We start from the raw sequence: 16,835 nt of genomic DNA on the forward strand, positions 1-16,835 counted from the left end.
CCGCTGGCATGCCGCGCACCATCAGGTCAGTTCGAGACGCGAACCCTGCAGAGGGCCCTGCGTCAAGCTGTAACAATGCAGCTCTAACCAGAACGCGCCAAACTCTTCCATTTCTCAAAGAATCTGTAGAACTGAAACTGGAACCGCAAGCAAGCACAAGCTTTGTATCTGTCCAGAAGTAGGACTGATACCTTAATGTATGATTAGTTGTTCCCAATGTTAATGCAAATCCTTTATACGTTCTTCTGTCTCCTAAGAGTCTAGCTCACTTGTCAGCCTCCGGCACAGAAAAAGGGAGACCAGGAGAGCGCTCAGAAAGCCTGAAAAGGTATGCTAGCACCTAGCGTTGCTCTGTTCTTGTAAAAGTTGAGGCGCACCTCCCACCAAAACATCCTACAGTTTTGGTGAACAATATTTGGATTAAAACACAAACGGACATTTGCATTTGAGCTAAGTTCTCCTTACTGTAATCACACCTCTACATACACTGAGATTCTTGGAATGAACAAATCTATTCCAACTCTTGCAGGTTTCCTCCCCTTCTTCCCTGCTGTAGGATACAAGCCACAGTGAAAACTGAAAACTCTCATTAGCTAAAACTAATTCCAGATGCCCGCAACTTTTAAAAACAAGGTTAATCAATTCCAGAACACCGTATCAACCACGTACCAGTCTCGCCTGTTCCTCCCTCACTGTCCTCAATAATTAAGAGGTGCTTTGGAATTTATATCTAGGAAGTTGAAAACACAAGAACTCTTTGATTTGAAGAGTGAACAACGTCGGTGGAGTTGATAAAGTCACGGTTTCCTCACAAAGCTGTAGCTAAAGAAACTGAAGATGTCAAAGTACCTAAGTCTGCTCAGTAACATGGCCATGAGTCAGCACAGGTTTTAGCAAGCTCAGAATAAGTTCAGAATTAGTTTTAGCGTTCAGAATTCATGATCAATCAAGAAAATAGAAGCATCTTCCAACACAAAAACGCTCCCAGTATGTTACTCGTACTTTTCACTGGTGCCTCAATTCACCCGCTAATTTGAATGACAGTGCTGATCTTTGAGCACTGGTAGAAGCTGAGTTTTCCTTCACAGTAGCAATCTACTGCTCGTACTTGTTCCAGGATTGCTTGGCACACTTTGGGAACTTCAGACAAGACTGCAAGGCATGTTGTGAGCCTTGGTTGCTGCCTTCAGAGCCCCGCCATTCTAAGGTCACACCAGTAACTTGTAAAAACAACACTGAAAGGAAAACCTGAATTATACATTACGCAAGAAATCAGCAGGAGCGCCCAAAGCCCTGCTACTTCATCAAGAAAAATATGAAGAATAGCAAAACAAAACCAACCTCCACAAGGATTTCCAGCAGACTCCCCTTCTTCCAGGGCACAACACCTTTGAGAATAAAATCCACTACTTTAGAATTTTTCAGTACTTCTCCCACAAATGTAATAACTTTATCCAGTGTATCAACCCTTTTCTCTATCTTTGCCAGCCTCTCCTTATGCTTCGAGGCATCTAGCTGGGCAGCTTTCATCAACTTCAATACTTCCGAGCATATGCTCTGGATATCAGCCTGGTGAGCACTGTCCGATACCTTTAGGCCTTTTTTCATTGCATCTGTCTCATCGGGAGCTGCTCGGGATACTGTTAGCTCGTTAATGCCTTTTTCTACATCATCAATGCCTTTGTTAACTCGCTGCAGTTTGCCTGTCAGATCTTCTTGGAAATGCAACAGTTTGTCCATCTTTTCATTCAAGAGATTCAGTTTTTTGTCCATCATACTTAGGTTGTTCACTTTTGTAGGCTGTAATTTTGTCAGGGCATTTCCCTCTGCAGGGTCCAAGCTACCCGCAGACATTCTGTCCAGACAGCAGGATGTCAGACAGACTAGGTTGGCTTTTCATTAATCATAAATTAGAAAACGAGAGTCTGAACGTTCATCTTCTTCAGCTATTCCTACAGCAGACCGCCTCACTTATAGGAGTTGCTAGAGCGTATCATGAGATTGCTACTGCATAAAAGATTTATTTCTGTGTTATCTATTTCTTACTGCGTGCTTTCAATGATGGAAGTCATTTGGCACCAGACTGTATTTTCTTGGCCCTCCTTGACGTCACAGAACCATTTAAAATTCTTTCTCGAGTGGCTGTTGATAGGCAAGCATCTTAAAAATTGCCAATGCCTGAGCAGACCTCTGGAAGCAGGAGGATTGTTTTTATGACCAGTTTTAGTTCTGTGATAACGAAAAGAAGTTGCTAGAGCATTTCTCTTCGCTAAATAGGAAAAACATAAAAATAAGTTGGTGGCCTTGTGCTAAGGCTTAGAAGAATTCAGCTTTGCAGCACGGATGCAGAACGTAGACACAGGGAGTGCTCTTTAGGTTGGCTGGCACTTGAATTTAAAAATAGAGTACAATGACAAGGATCTGAAATACGTATCTAGCACCAGCATGTCTTTGTCAACTGAAACGTCTAAAATTAAATCTTTCTCGCAGGCTATGAAAGCAAACCAAGTTAAAAAAAAAATCTTCATGAAGGCGCAGTAGAATCAGTCCAACTATCAGCATTCTTAAATCACAAATCTTACTTAAAGGACTTGTTACTGACTTGCTTTCACTTCTGAATCACAGCGTGTCTACTACAAAACTCACAGTCAGCAGAGAACTGAAAGACAGTCACTTTATACTTGCACAGCCCCCACTGCCACAGTTCTGAGTGCTTCCGAAACATTAATGAATGTATCCTCACAATACAACACAGAATGACAGCCAGTCCTCTTCCACAGAGGATGAACTGCAGCATCAAGAGATAAAACAGTTTGTCCTGTGCCAGACGTGACAGTGTGTCAAACGACTGCATCTAGCTCTCCCAGGTCCCTCTTCACTGCGGTGTGTACGCAGGGCAGAAGGAAGCAAGCACCGGGGAAATACTGCTGCTGCAGGAGTCCTGGTGCAACAGAACAACAGTCATGCCAAAGCCATGGGCTTTGGGACACTGAGCATCCCTTTGCCTCCAATCCTTTCCTCATTTTTGGAAGGAGCATATAGGAAGAAAGTGTAATTTTTAAAGTGAATTTGCTGTATGAGATAGGACATTCTAGAAATTAAAATCTTTCCTCTACACATGGCAGAGTAGTAGCAGCAGCATTAAAATTACCCTCTTGAGAAGATGCTACGTCCTTGCCACTTCTTTAAGACAAGGGTTTCTACCTTTACAACAAAGAAAAAAACCAACACATTTTGTTACATGGCCATGTTACTTCTCCTGATCCAAAAAAAAAGTATTTTGAAGTCACTGGTATTTTCACAGGGGTCTGCGATAGTAAGGCATGAGTTTTGTGATATCACATATAATCTTACTTCAATAATCAAACATACAGTGCAGCAAAATATACAGCTCTGTCTTGAAAGTATAGGACATTGGTAATAAAAGCTTTTCAACTCTACTACTTCATTTAAAGAACCAGAGTTTTCAGCCAAATGCCTTTAAGTAATTGATTTCTTCAAGCCCACAAAGGTGCTTGATGACAAGTAATCAAAACAGGCAACATTTTTACTAAATCAAGAGTACCAGCTGAATGTTGTCCTTTCAGGGACAAAAAGAAAAAGGTAGAGTCATTAGATTGTTATATTTAAAGCCAGACAACTTGCAGCAAATATTCCAATACGGAAACCTAGCCACAGAAAGTCACCCACAGCCACATACTTAGACCTTCAGTTGCCACCACCAGTGTGCTATTACAGGCACAGCATGCCCAGCCGTGAAACAATGCAAGTACAACGAAAGTGCAGAACCGGCCTCTGCCTGTGTTTGTGGACAAATGGGAGCCTTTTGAAATCCTGAACCACCACCTTAGTTATTTAACAAGCGAGATCAAAAAAGCTGCCCCACTGTTATTTACTAGTGTTACTATTCGTGTAACTGATTGTTTCAGCTTCCTCATATATAATGGACTCTAATGGTAAATGCTGTGTAAAGCAAAAAGGGAACTTAAAAAAAAGGAAATTTCTGAATTTATATTAGTTTACACAAGCAGACTTGCCTGACTGCAGCTCAAGGGGACGAACCATATCTTCCTACTCTAGATTCAGCCACACACTGTATACTCCAGCTATATGGAACAGATTTCACCACCTAACACCTACTCAGTGCAATGAGAGTTGTATAAGATGATGCACTATAGAGAATTCTTGCTACATGCAGCAAATATTCCTTGCTAGTGTTGTCTGAGGTACGTACAGGGAAGATACAGCCAAAACTGCCTCCTCCTCAGATACAGCTGTTCAACTTGTAACACTATTTACATTATACTTTGCATCCATAAGCAACTGCAAAATCATGGGTGGAATGAAGGACAGAGAAGGCTGACACCTTAACTGGCTCACACTGAAGATTTTTAAACATCTGTCACAAAGTTTTTAAGGTCAGCTTTTCTTTTTTTCTTTTAAATTTCCACCTCCCCTCTCTCCACTCCTTTCGAACTGCTGGCAAACACACAAAAGAAAAAACAGCCCCAATGGATCTGATGGTTTTGTCTTCAGGACAATAATATGCTCAAATACTGGCAGGACAAATCCTCCATTCCTTTTGCTCTGAATTACAATAGAAGGCAATTTTTGTTTGGAACATTGATTTAGTGCCCAATGTTTGGATCTCGCTTGGGCAGCCTGCAGAAAGCATTCTCTTGAGCCTTCCAATACTGAACAAAAAAATAAGAGAAAAATCCTAAATTGCCTGACTCCGTACTACAGATAATAGTACATCCCTCCTTAGACATCACCAAAAAAGTATGGTTATTGTAACAAATGCAACAGCCTATTAAACCAACTTTTCCTTTGTGAGGAGCCATTGCTTATTAATGACATTTTGCACTTACATATTGCAACAGCATTGCTTCATTTTCGATACCCCCCAAACTACATCTGAAGAACTTGAAACGTTTTCTGAACCATGACCACCAGTGAACCTTGCAGGACCTCTGTGGATTGCGGAGTTATGCTCAGTCACCCCTTGTTGTCATTGGCAAAATAAACCGGTGATCCACAAGGCTCCACCATAATTCGGATGTAACTGGAATAAAGCTTCTGATGATAACTGGTCTCCTGTGGATTTGTGCTTGTTTCTTCCAGGTAAACAAAAAGCCTGAGCATTGTGATCTGCAGTGAGTAGGCAACTGTCTCCGTCCCATCAAGAGCTGAACTGAAATGAACTTCTCTGATACTTGATATTTTGGAGATATTTCAAAGGTATCTCAGGAGTGCCAGATAAAAGGTACACAAACGCTGGAGAACTAGAACTACAAGTGACCTTGAACCAATGATGCCAAAGAAGCTTTATTCTCAAGGGGGAAAGAAGAATTTATTCCTCTTTGGCTTCAGCCTCACGCACACTCTCCCAGTTGTGAGGGAGATGTCCGAAAATGAGAAAAATTCACATTCAATGCAAAGAATCTACAATCTGACAGTTCAGTTACGATCCCACCTTGCTAGCTCTGACCCAAAGGATGGAAAAAACACAAAGATGGTGTGAAAATAAAAGTAAAAAAAAAAAAAAAAAGAAAAGAAATTTACAGCATGTACTAAAGTGACAGTGGAGGCTTAAGTCCCAAACAAGAAATGTCACAGAGGTTAAAACCAGCTGCTCAAACAGATCATCTCATTAGATTATTGCATTGCTTCCAACACACAGTAAAACTGGAGATGGCTGCAAATGTGTAGGTAAATGAAAATATAATCTTTTATACAGCCTAAACCAAGCCAAAGCTCAATAAAGAACTTGGGGGCTCTGGGAGAAGCTTGCAGTGGCTGCATTGCAGGAGATCCTAAGGAGATAAAGAACTTAATGTGGTAAAACATCAGGAGCTCACAAAAAGAAAAACATCAAACAGCAGATAAGCTCAAAACAATCTGGCTACATCTGCTAAACATTACTCAGGGAAAATAAATAACTTTTACATATTTAGAAACCAGCTGTCAACTTTTTTCAAGTTACACTGAAAGATCTACTTAATCTACATCTAGCTGCTGCAGCTCATTAACATGCACTGCTTAGTTTTCCTCCCAGAAATTGAAAGGGTTAACTAAGCTTTTCTAGGGCACCCAAACTCTTGAAAAATTAAGCCCTACACCGATGAGTAATTTCTCGTGAACAGCATGTTTCCTAGACACATGAAAGGTAATAAATCATATCCACAGAGTAATGGTGCAGCAACAGACCAATTCTCATGATAAATGGTAAGCACCGAAATGGGCACTGGCTCTAATTTAGAGGAATAACTTCCAAGGGCAAGACACACCATAGTCTAGATAAGTCTGTCTAGGCCAATAGCTGGGCTTCCTGCTGGGATCACCTCGTAGGTTCATAGGAACTGGCCCATACCTGCTTTAGATGGTCAGGAACCTGATATTTAACGCATCGCTCATGTCAGCTGCTGGTTGAAATCCACCTGCACGATAACAGGGTCTACAAAGCACCACCAGTCTCCCCAGGTGACCGTGGCACAGCCCAGCCAGCATGGGTCCTGCTTGACAGACCTGGCCTTCCTCTGTGACAAGGTGACCCACCTAGGGGATGAGGGAAAGGCTGTGCATGTTGCCTACCTGGACCTTGGTAAAGCCCTTGACACAGCTCCCCACAGCATCTCCTGGAGAAACCAGCTGCTCATGGCTTGGAGCATGTGTGGGTACAAACTGGCTGGATGGCCAAGCCCAACAAGCGGTGGCTAATGGAGTCACATCCCGCTGGTGACCAGTCACACGTGGTGTTCCCAGGGCTCAGTATTGAGGCCAGTTGTGTTTAATTCCTTTATCAACGATCTGGACAAAGGGATCGAGTGCACCCTCAGTAAGTTTGCCGACAACACCAAGTTGGGCAGGAGTGTTGATCTGCTTGAGGGTCGGCAGGGTCTTCAGAGGGGTCTGGGCAGGCTGGATTGATGGGCTGAGGCCAATTGTATGAAGTTCAAGAAGGAGAAGTGCCAGGTCCTGCACTTGGGTCACAACAACCCGATGCAAAGCTACAGGCTTGGGGAAGAGCAGCTGGAAAGCCGCCTGGTGAAAAAGGACCTGGAGGTCTTGGTCAACAGCCAGGTGAATGTGGGCCAGCAGCATGCCCAGGTGGCCGAAGCAACCTGGCCAATATCCAAAGCACTGTAGCCAGCCAGGACCAGGGCAGTGGTTGTCCCCCTGTACTCAGCTCTGGTGAGGCCACATCTTGAATACTGCATTCCGTTTTAGGCCCCTGACTTCAAGAGGGGCGTAGAGGTCCTGGAGCGTACCCAGAGATGGGCAATAAGGCTGGGGAAGGGTCTGGAGCACAAGTGTTATGAGGAGCAGCTGAGGGAACTGGGGGTGTTCAGCCTGGAGAAAAGGAGGCTCAAGGGGGACCTTATCGCTCTCTATAACTACGTGAAAGGAGGTTGCAGGCAGGTGGGGGTCGGTCTCTTCTCCCAGACAGCAAGCAACAGGACAAGAAGAAACAGCCTCCAGTTGCACCAGGGGAGGTTTAGGTTGGATATCAGGAAAAACATGTTTACTGAAAGGGTGGTCAAGCATTGGCACAGGCTGCCCGGGGAGGTGGTGGAGTCACCATCCCTGGAGATGTTTAAAATACACATAGATGTGGTGCTTAGGGACATGGTTTAGTGGTGGGCTTGGCAGTGCTGGGTTAACAGTTGGACTTTATGATCTCAGAGGTCTTTTCCAACCTAAATAATCCCATGATTTCAATACTGCCTAGCTCACACCAGTACATTCCTATAGTACCAGCTCAACTAAATCTCAGCAATCACTAATATATTTTTTTTTCTTTTTCTGTATATTTAATGACAGAAAACCGTTAACACAGTAGGTTATGAAACAGTCTTGCAAGCCCTGACCTCTTCCTCCCTTACTTTATTCCCTTTTCAAACTACTGAAACTAAGGCTAATGCTCCCAGGCAGTGGCACAGCTAAGGACAGGTTAATGAATCTGAGATCGTGTGTAGTATTGTAATGCATCTCTGTCAAGCAGCTGACAGCAGAGAGCTGAACAGATCAATTATGACATTTCATTTACATCAAAGTGATGAGATTGCTAGATAACACTGCCTACCATTTGCCCACATGGCTTAACAAGAACCTTTAAGTCCTTCCTCCAGGTTACTTTGCCTCTTGGGAGGCCAAGAGAGCACCTGTTGCCCATCCACATACACTCACTTGACCCCTGAAGTTTATTTTCACCCCCAAACCTGTTGCCCACAGGAACTACATGAAGCAGCTGTCTCATTACTTTTGCTTTCCATTTTTTCAAACTTTTTTTTTGTTTTTTTAAACCAAGCAGCTACTGAACTCTTTTACCCACAGAAGAGTGGTAACCAGTAATGTGTGGTGGTAAAGATTCATCCTCCCACTCCTCCACACCGCCCAACAAAGAGCTCTTCTCTGGAAACTGAAAAGTCACGCTGCTCATTCTGCTTTCCCTGAATTTGAGTGATTTTATATCTAATGGGGTCAGTTCCTTGTAAAGCCTGCAGATTTTAATGGGCAGCCACAAAAGCTACCCCTGGATTCAAGAAGCCCCTCATTTACAGGATGCGTTCTCACTACTACTAGGAGCTCAGCAGAGAACCCGAAGGCACTTTTTTTTAAACCTGCCAAAAGCTCCCGTGTCTATGGCAATTTGCTCAGGTACAACTAATTGTAAGTCAGTAGGGACCACCACAAAGCAGAAGAGTAGCCTTGGCTGTGCAGTAATGCCGAGAGGAATAAAATTGGTAAAAACATTACTTCAGTGGCAAGAATTTGCGACAGGCCTCTCAGTATAAATATATAGGGAACAGATCTGTTGCATAAGAAAGGGTTATTTCTAGACAGTCAACTTTTCAGAACAAAAAATTTACATAATCCCGAGTTCACTCCAAAACATATTGAAACCAGCACAATTGTTCTTGCTGACTTGAGATTTGACTGGCTTCAAATCAAATCCCTCAGAAAAGCCTCTGCTTTGCCAGCAACACACTTTTGTTTGAGAAGATGAAAATCACCAAATTGCAATGCGCTTTGTGTTGTCTTCTGTTCCTTTCCTACTTCAGAAATTTTCAGCTTCAAGTCTGAAAAATTACCACAAAAATGCACGCACAGAGCTGCGCTGACTTGCTAATTCGCAACCATCATTTCCAGCCTCGCCTTTCTCAATACCACGACTGACAATTGTTCTAAGAATATATTCAACTTTCTTTTGCCCCTCCACTTATATTTCCAAAGCTAAAAGGCAGCAATACTGTTCCCCCAGCCACCCTTCTGCCTTTTGCAGTTACTGACTGAAGTATGATCACCTCCAATGCAATTTTACATCGCAACGTATTTGAAAGCGTTCGAAAAGTTAAACACAAGCACCTCAAATCCCATCAGACTGCACTGGAATCAAGCAAACAAAGTGCTCGTGGACAGCCACGTGAGAGGTGGCCTCCAGCCACTCACAAGCCATTTGACTAGACTTGAGCATGCCTTGGCTACTGACACACTCTTGGAAACCTTTCCCAAATAATTGTAACAGCAGTTAATGCCATCATTTCAGGCCTTGTGCAAGCTACAGTCTCAGTTACTGATTTTTTTTCTCACATTTCCACTTGACAGTTGTTGTCGTGGCACACCAAACACCAAGTGCTGTGCTCACTGTTCCTTGCTAGTAACGGGCTTTACAGAAACCTAACAACAGGGGAAATTTTTATTTTTTTAAGAACACTCCTTGACATTGCTATTTCCCACTAAAAACTAGAACACCATGTTAAGAAAATTCTAGATCAAGTAAACAGTCATCTGTCCTATAATGAAGTCTGTTATGTGCTATATTCACCTGCTGATTTAGATCCCTCTGACATTTTGCTTTGACATCATTCACAAATACAGGAATAACTTCATTAGTTCAGGCTTAATCTCAACACAAAATCTGTTTTGAAAATGATTGAGGGTAAAAGACTTTGTGTACAAAAGCTGGTGGTTCTGCAAACTCTTCTCAATAATCTAATACAGAGAAGCCACTTGCATGCCTTTAGGTGAATGTTTAAACATCTGGCAAAAAACACAGAAGATGCCGCATCCATTTCAGATGTGCAAAAGATCTCCAGCTAAATTTATAACTGTTTTCATCAAGTTGGAAGAAAGATACAGCAAATAAAAGAATGTCATCTACAAGCTTGTCTAAACCAAAATTAGACCACATGCCGGTGAAACTGCAGAAAGCAGCTAACAACAGGCATCAGGCTTTCCAGAGCAAGGAATGAGAAGGCATTTTAAGTTTATCTCTCCAAAGCAGATAGCTCAAGAACAGTTGGGTGTGAGTTAGAAGCCTTGAGTTAGGGCCCCAGTGGTATGACTAAGCACAGTGATCCATTTTTTCCACCTAAAGTTGGTATCTCAGTACAAATATCTGGCAAAACCAGAAATCCAGAGCACATGTCATGCAGCCATTTCCACTGCCATATCCGCAAGGCTTCCATGAGAACTCCGCAAGTTTTGCTTCTGAACCACCTTGCTCCTTTAGATCAACAGCCAGACTCCAGAGCATTAATTTTAAGCAACCACATCGAAGGTCCTCTGCACACATAAGAAGCTCCTGAATTAAACCTACTAAACTGTCAGTTTTGCAATTCTGCTGTTAGATCAGTGACCAACTGATCTCCAGATGCATTGCAGAGACAGCTGTGGTATAAACCCAGATACACCGGTTACCAGTGCTAGGCTGAAAAAGCAGCACCGAGTCCTGGCACCATAAACCAAAAATCACTCAGAGGAAAGCAAGCAGATAATGTTATTCATAAAAGTTCCAGGATATACATGGTTTGGATTTCGTATTAGTTGATAGCAGGAATATTTGTCACTAAAGGGTAGTAGGGCAGCACCAGCCACACATCTAACAACAGTACACCAAGATCTTCTCGGTCTGAGAAATTAGGAGACTAATTAAAATGCTGGGCTAGAAGCTGGAGAAGACTGCAGTAACATTCTGCAGAGAGGTGAGCAAGAGTCTCTACACATAGTCCACGAAAATGATGAAACACTGAGCTCCCTGGCTCTTGCTCAGCCACAAAAGGAGGGACTGGAACATTTTGCACAAGTTTCTCTAAACTGCATCTAGTGAAGAGTGGATCTTATGAAATTCTGCATGGACCATAACCCAGTGGAAAGCGCACTGGAAGAAGCTCAATGCCCCACAGCCATGACGGGCAGCTTTCTGCCTACCTTGCCAAGACAAATGGTCACTGACAGCCGTGGTTCAGAACTGCCCTGCGGAGCAGGATGACACAGCCAGCCATCTGATAACTTGTGCCAATGGTTTCTGGCCCTAAGACTGATAATTCTGTATAAAGCAAACCCAGAAACAAGAAAGTCAGTCAATCATCAAAACTGTAGCAAACGATTTTCTTTTTACACCAAGAGAAGTCAAGGAAGATGCAATTCAAGCTGTGCCAATTTTTAAAGAGGATGCTGAGGACTAACCAGGACCCTGAAGCTGAAGCTCCTCACGCTGGGCTTCTGGGGGACTTAATTTGAAACTGGGAACAGGAACCCACCAAGAAAATATCCAGAACACAGCTATTTATAGAAAAAGAGCATTTCTTTTTAATTCTGCCCCACCCCATACAATACCAGTGAGTATGCAACGACAGTGCTGGGAAGAACCAGGTCTCTGAACGGCAGCATTCAGGACAGTATGTACCTGAGGCCAGAGGCATGCTTAAATAAGTTGGATGAGCCAGAAAGCACGTGTACTGCTCAGGACACAAAACGACAGAGTGAAAGGCGAGACACAAATATAGAAGACAACAGCAGGAGGACCTGCGAGCTCCTGCTATCTGAATTCAGCCACAGGAGAAGGTGAAAACAAACCTGTCTTTAAGGTCAGAGACTATATATAGTTTAATACTCTAGCTTCTGGGATACGAATGGTCTGAAAGGATACTCAATCAAATATACAGACTGCAAGCCACTATATACTGGTGCAAAATGTGAATTGGAGCACACGGTATCTTTCTGTTGAGTTGCCACAAAGCCTGGAAAGATGCTGTTCACAATTGAGATGCTCAGAAATTTTCCAACCATGTATTTTTCTAAAAATCCTAGTCCTTCAAAATGGCTCACCCCTTCCATTAAGGCCTGGTTAGTTTGTTTGCTTCAGTCTGTCCCCCCCTCTGCCAGCTCTCCGTAGCAGGCTGTACCTTGCCTGCCAGGACTCCAGACCCAAGGACGGCAGTTGGACCTCGGGGCAGATCACCCCAGAGCCTGGGATCCCAGATCGGCTTTGCCGAGCGGAGGAGTGACTCCCCCAGTAAACAGAAGCCTGAACTGCAGCTATCAAGGCCCGGTCTCCATCAGGCCTGTCCCAGCAGCTCTGTAATCCAAGCCCCAAATAACTACACAAAACGGGAGACAACCGTTCAAAGACAGGTTAAAACAAAGGGTATTGTGTGGCGCAGCGAAAGACATTCAAAAATAAATACACAAAGGGCAAGATGTGATCCAAGAGTACCCAAGGAGTTCTAAATAACCCTACTCAGGACTCCCAGAAGTAAGTCTGAGTAGCAAAAATCAGCAAGGTGTTGCCCCAAAAAAGAGAGAGTGGAATGCACACCGGCTACGACAAACAAGAAGTAGGGTAGAGGCATCAAGATTAGCTTATGTGAAGGGCTGGATAACTTCAGAGATCTTGTTAAGTGGCCACGTCCTAAAATAAAAGTCAGATCCTGCAAGTCAGCAGAAGAGCGAGCACAGCAGCACCAAGGCTAAAAGGATTGATGCAGCTGATCATCGAAGCGGTTCAGCTCCCGGGAAGGAAAAGCTTGAAGGAAGCACAGGCAATGTGGTCTTCAGGCACATGTTAGAACGCTCCCACCACCGCCTCTCCTAACAGAGTCCAATTTTGGAAACATAAAACGCTTTATCTTATTGCCTGAGCATGAACTACACCTTCCACTGTACATCAGAGCCATAACACAAATTTCCAAGCAATCTGCAAACACGCTCAGGCCACTGTTTACCGACCTGCCCAGTGCTACCAGCCCTTCCACAACAGCAGGGTCAGCCGAGCCAGCCGCCCGCGTACAAACAGGCAGATCATCCAGTGCTATGCCAGAAAGAGACTCCAGTCAACAAACATGTAAACAGGTTTCACATGGCAGCCACTGCAATCAGAAGCGTACGTACACCCATCAGCTCCTGCTGGAACAGGCTCAAACCCAATTTACAGGCTGCCATTCTACACGGGAGAAGAGAGCTCCCACTGGGGTTAACATTAAGCTTACAGATTAGAGCTGCTCTCACCAACTTTAGTAAGAACTGCACATATGGTCCAAGACACTGTTTATCCTCATATGCCTCTCTGCTGGCAACATCCTCCAAAAGCATCCTTCTCTTTATAATGTTCCATGAATTTGAGCGCTAGCTCTGGGAACAAAACACACAATGATTTTCAGAGAGAGAAACACGATGAGTTTGGTTAAACTCGCCAGAGGGATGTAATCCAAAGCAAGACATCCAAAACAAAGTTATTTTTGATTCTTAGCTCACTGAGGACTAGGAAAACAAATAAATCGAACTACATGTAAGACAGCTTTTACCTGTGGACCTTAAAACGTTTTCAGAAGTAGTACTATTATCACTAGTTTTACAGAAAGGGAAACTGAAGCAATGAATATGAAAGAATTAGTCACCCAACAGATCAACTGCAGAGAAACAAGGTATTTTGAATCTCATTACAGCCTTCATATTATTGCAAAATACTAACTCTCACCTACACAGAGCCAAGCCACAGAATGCCACGTAGCCAGATAACCGCAGTACTGACTTTTCCCGCCCAAGACATGACTAGTCCAAAAAACCCCGGATCATTTGCTTTGATGATTCTATAAAAAGTTTCCTGTGGTCCTTTCTGAAATAGCTTTCATTCGCACTCCTCCAGCATTAAGCAAAAGAAAATTGCATGTATTTCAGGCTGCTTAATAGCTTTCTTTAACATAAAGCTGAACATCAACAATTTAAACACATCATTATCTGTTCACCATGAACAGTTGAGTAGTATATTCAAATTAATAGACCAAAATGTTTTTCTGCTCTGTTGCCATAAATAGACAATAAATCACATGGCTATAGGGGTATGAAACGTACCTAGTCTTCTGAGCCATTCTGTTTCTCATGTAATAAATGACCAAAAAAAAAAAATCATATTGTACCCTTGGCTATATTAAATCCACTACATGATGTTACATTAGATTAATTTCATGCTTTGGAATAATATCCAACTTGTTAAAATTAGTAAAAATCTTTGTCCTTTTCTTCAACTGGGCCAGAATTTGGTTTATTACTGTTGATTTCGTTAATTTAGTTCGTTGGCTCCTTAAAGATCAAAGGTGATTATAAACAAACTCTTTAAGAAAGCCCATTAGAGCTATTGAACAAAATACAGGAGGAAAACCTTTCTTCAAAATTTTCAAAAAGACTAGCTTTAAAAAACCCACAACAATCTGATCTATTCTCACTTAAAATGCAACTCTTACAACTTTTTTTTTTAATTACAGATACATGTAATTGATTACATGCATATGTACATGGCATTCTTCTTAAGGATGCTGAAGTCCATTTTCTGCTTCTGTCTGGATGGTAGCTCTCTTTCCAGCAACTCAAAAAGTCGGCAAATGCAAACCAAGGAGAACAGAAGTCGTGCTTCCCTGGACCTCCTACCACTGTAGCAACTGAAACTGAACTCCACAGTTTTAAAACACAGCGTGGTTTGATGAAGCGCTTACAGTGACAGAAAAGCCGATTCCTATTCTCTCTTCCACTAGTGACGTGTCTGTGTCTCTCTCCCCTTGCAGGGATTATGGTCTGTCGATTGGTGGTCAAGCTGTCCCAGACACTCTTCCACTTTGTTTCCTCAAAGCCTGGCACAACGGGGTTTGCTTTCACGAAGCGCTACCCCAGAGCCACGCCGGCATCGAGTGCCCGCTGCTCACGCTGACCGCACTGCTTTCACTGCGGGGCGAATGGGCTCATGCAAAATTTGGCTCCTCATTAAACTGCCTCAGTGTGAGCCTGCCCAACAGCTTCATCGTCTTAAAACTCAGACATACGGTGACTAAAGCAAAAAGCTGTAACAAGCCACCTCCACATAATCTGAATGGCAGCCCAGCATCCTATACTACAAATAGACCACTCAGAATAAAAGTTTTAATGTGCCAAGGCTCCCCCCAAAAATAAATTTATTTACTAAAGGCAAAGCCTGCACTCATCATTTCAGAAACACCTCCCGGCCATCGGCCGGTGTTTTGCAAGCCAACAGGCTGCACACCCTGGCCAAGAATGTCACACACACGGAGAGCACCTCACAAAAGGCACCGCCATCCATACTGCGCCATCTAGAAAGTTTTTACTTTCAAATTAGGATCACAACCAAACACTGCGGAGTCCCTTACCGTAAATCTCTTTATGTAATCAGAAACACAAAATCCTCCCATGCTCAGACGAAGGGACCTGTGCAGGGAAGATTCCTGATATAAAGTTCCCATCTCGCTGGGCTTGTGTGGTAGTCACCCACGTCGCCAGCAGCCTTTTACTGAATAAAGCTGCACAGCCTCCCTGGATCTCACTGAAATCCTGCTTGTGTGATGAACTAGGCATTTCATCTTATCTATCACTACACCAGGCATTTCAATCATTTCACTTCCTTATCGGCAGTACCAGGTCCTGCCCGCATCCCTGCAGCTCACTTCCCGAGTTACTGATAACAGCTACTGTAAGGCACGGGAACAACAGAAGATGAACAGTCAAATCTCTTGAGTCCTTAAAGAGTCCCTTCTCTGTGTTCCTCTGTTCCTTAGCTTATTTTTGCCCAAGTCAAAATTTGCTTCTGCTGTAATTTACGGACAGTGTGTTTGCTTCAGCTAAGCAGTGACCAGACTGTCATTGACCACTGTTCTTTTTTTCAGCAACACTGATTATTGCTGCAGGCTATTTACTTTAAGATTACTGTCCACGTGGACATTTATTTCAAATTTCTTAAGCATAGGAACAAAGGGAACAAACGAATGGACAAAGAAAGGACAAATATCCACCCTCCATCAGAACTCAGGTACTTATTCATGCCTTCAAGCACTGTTTCTATAGTCTGATGCTAGGTGCACAGAGCCATTCACTTCAGTCTGTAAAACACCGTAGAGTCCAACAAAAATACTCACACAAGTGTATGTTGCCATGCAGGTCTATTTGTGAACCCCTAGATTTAGAATCTTTTACATTTTTCTCTACCTACACAGTTAAGATCAATAAGCAGTCACGATGCATCCAAATGATGTTCCTCCTCACACATTTGGTCCTCAGCTAACCAATTCCTTTTTATTTTGTCCTGTGTAAAATACACACTTTTTTTCCTTGATTTCTTACCTATAAATTGCGTCAGTGGAATACAAACATATAAAGACAACAGACACCAAGATGCTGGATGACCTAAGGAGGAAAGGAAGTTCTGGAGAAGCAAATCTACTTTCAATTTTCATCCGTGCTGTGCCTTCCTTTCCCATTCCGCCAACAAGCCGCAGCAGAGTTGGCTCTGTTTGATTACTAGCTACAAGTAATCAAACATAAAAAAACGCACATTAACCTGAATGACATCAGGCAAGGGTACGCAGAATGACAGCTGCTCGCTATGGACCAGTGGCCTTCGAGCAAATGGTCAAGCACCTCAAGACAGCAGTATCTGGGCTTAGCACAGGCCGCCTCTTCGCTGCTTAAATCAAAATAGAAGTGTGTTTTACCACAGCATGAGCGCACTTGCATTCTCCCCTAAAACAAGCAAGCAAGCAATGCAGAGA

At 43.1% G+C, this 16,835-nt stretch overlaps 1 protein-coding gene across 4 annotated transcripts in view; it reads right to left on the reverse strand.

The window, feature by feature from the left end:
* MYLK3 (myosin light chain kinase 3) overlaps positions 1-16,835 on the reverse strand; it is a 37,759-nt gene that overhangs the window by 20,784 nt on the left and 140 nt on the right. Inside the window, exon 1 of one of the 4 annotated variants that reach the window (XM_080410820.1) lies at positions 15,441-16,835. The exons of 1 other annotated variant lie outside the window; for it this stretch is intronic. In XM_080410820.1, the coding sequence (XP_080266946.1) occupies positions 15,441-15,533 (93 nt within the window). In that variant the 5' untranslated portion in view covers positions 15,534-16,835. 2 more of the 4 variants (XM_080410821.1, XM_080410819.1) reach the window with 2 other exon arrangements.

This window comes from Falco punctatus (assembly GCF_963210335.1).
Source record: "Falco punctatus genome assembly, chromosome: 14".
Classification (NCBI taxonomy): Eukaryota; Metazoa; Chordata; class Aves; order Falconiformes; family Falconidae; genus Falco; species Falco punctatus.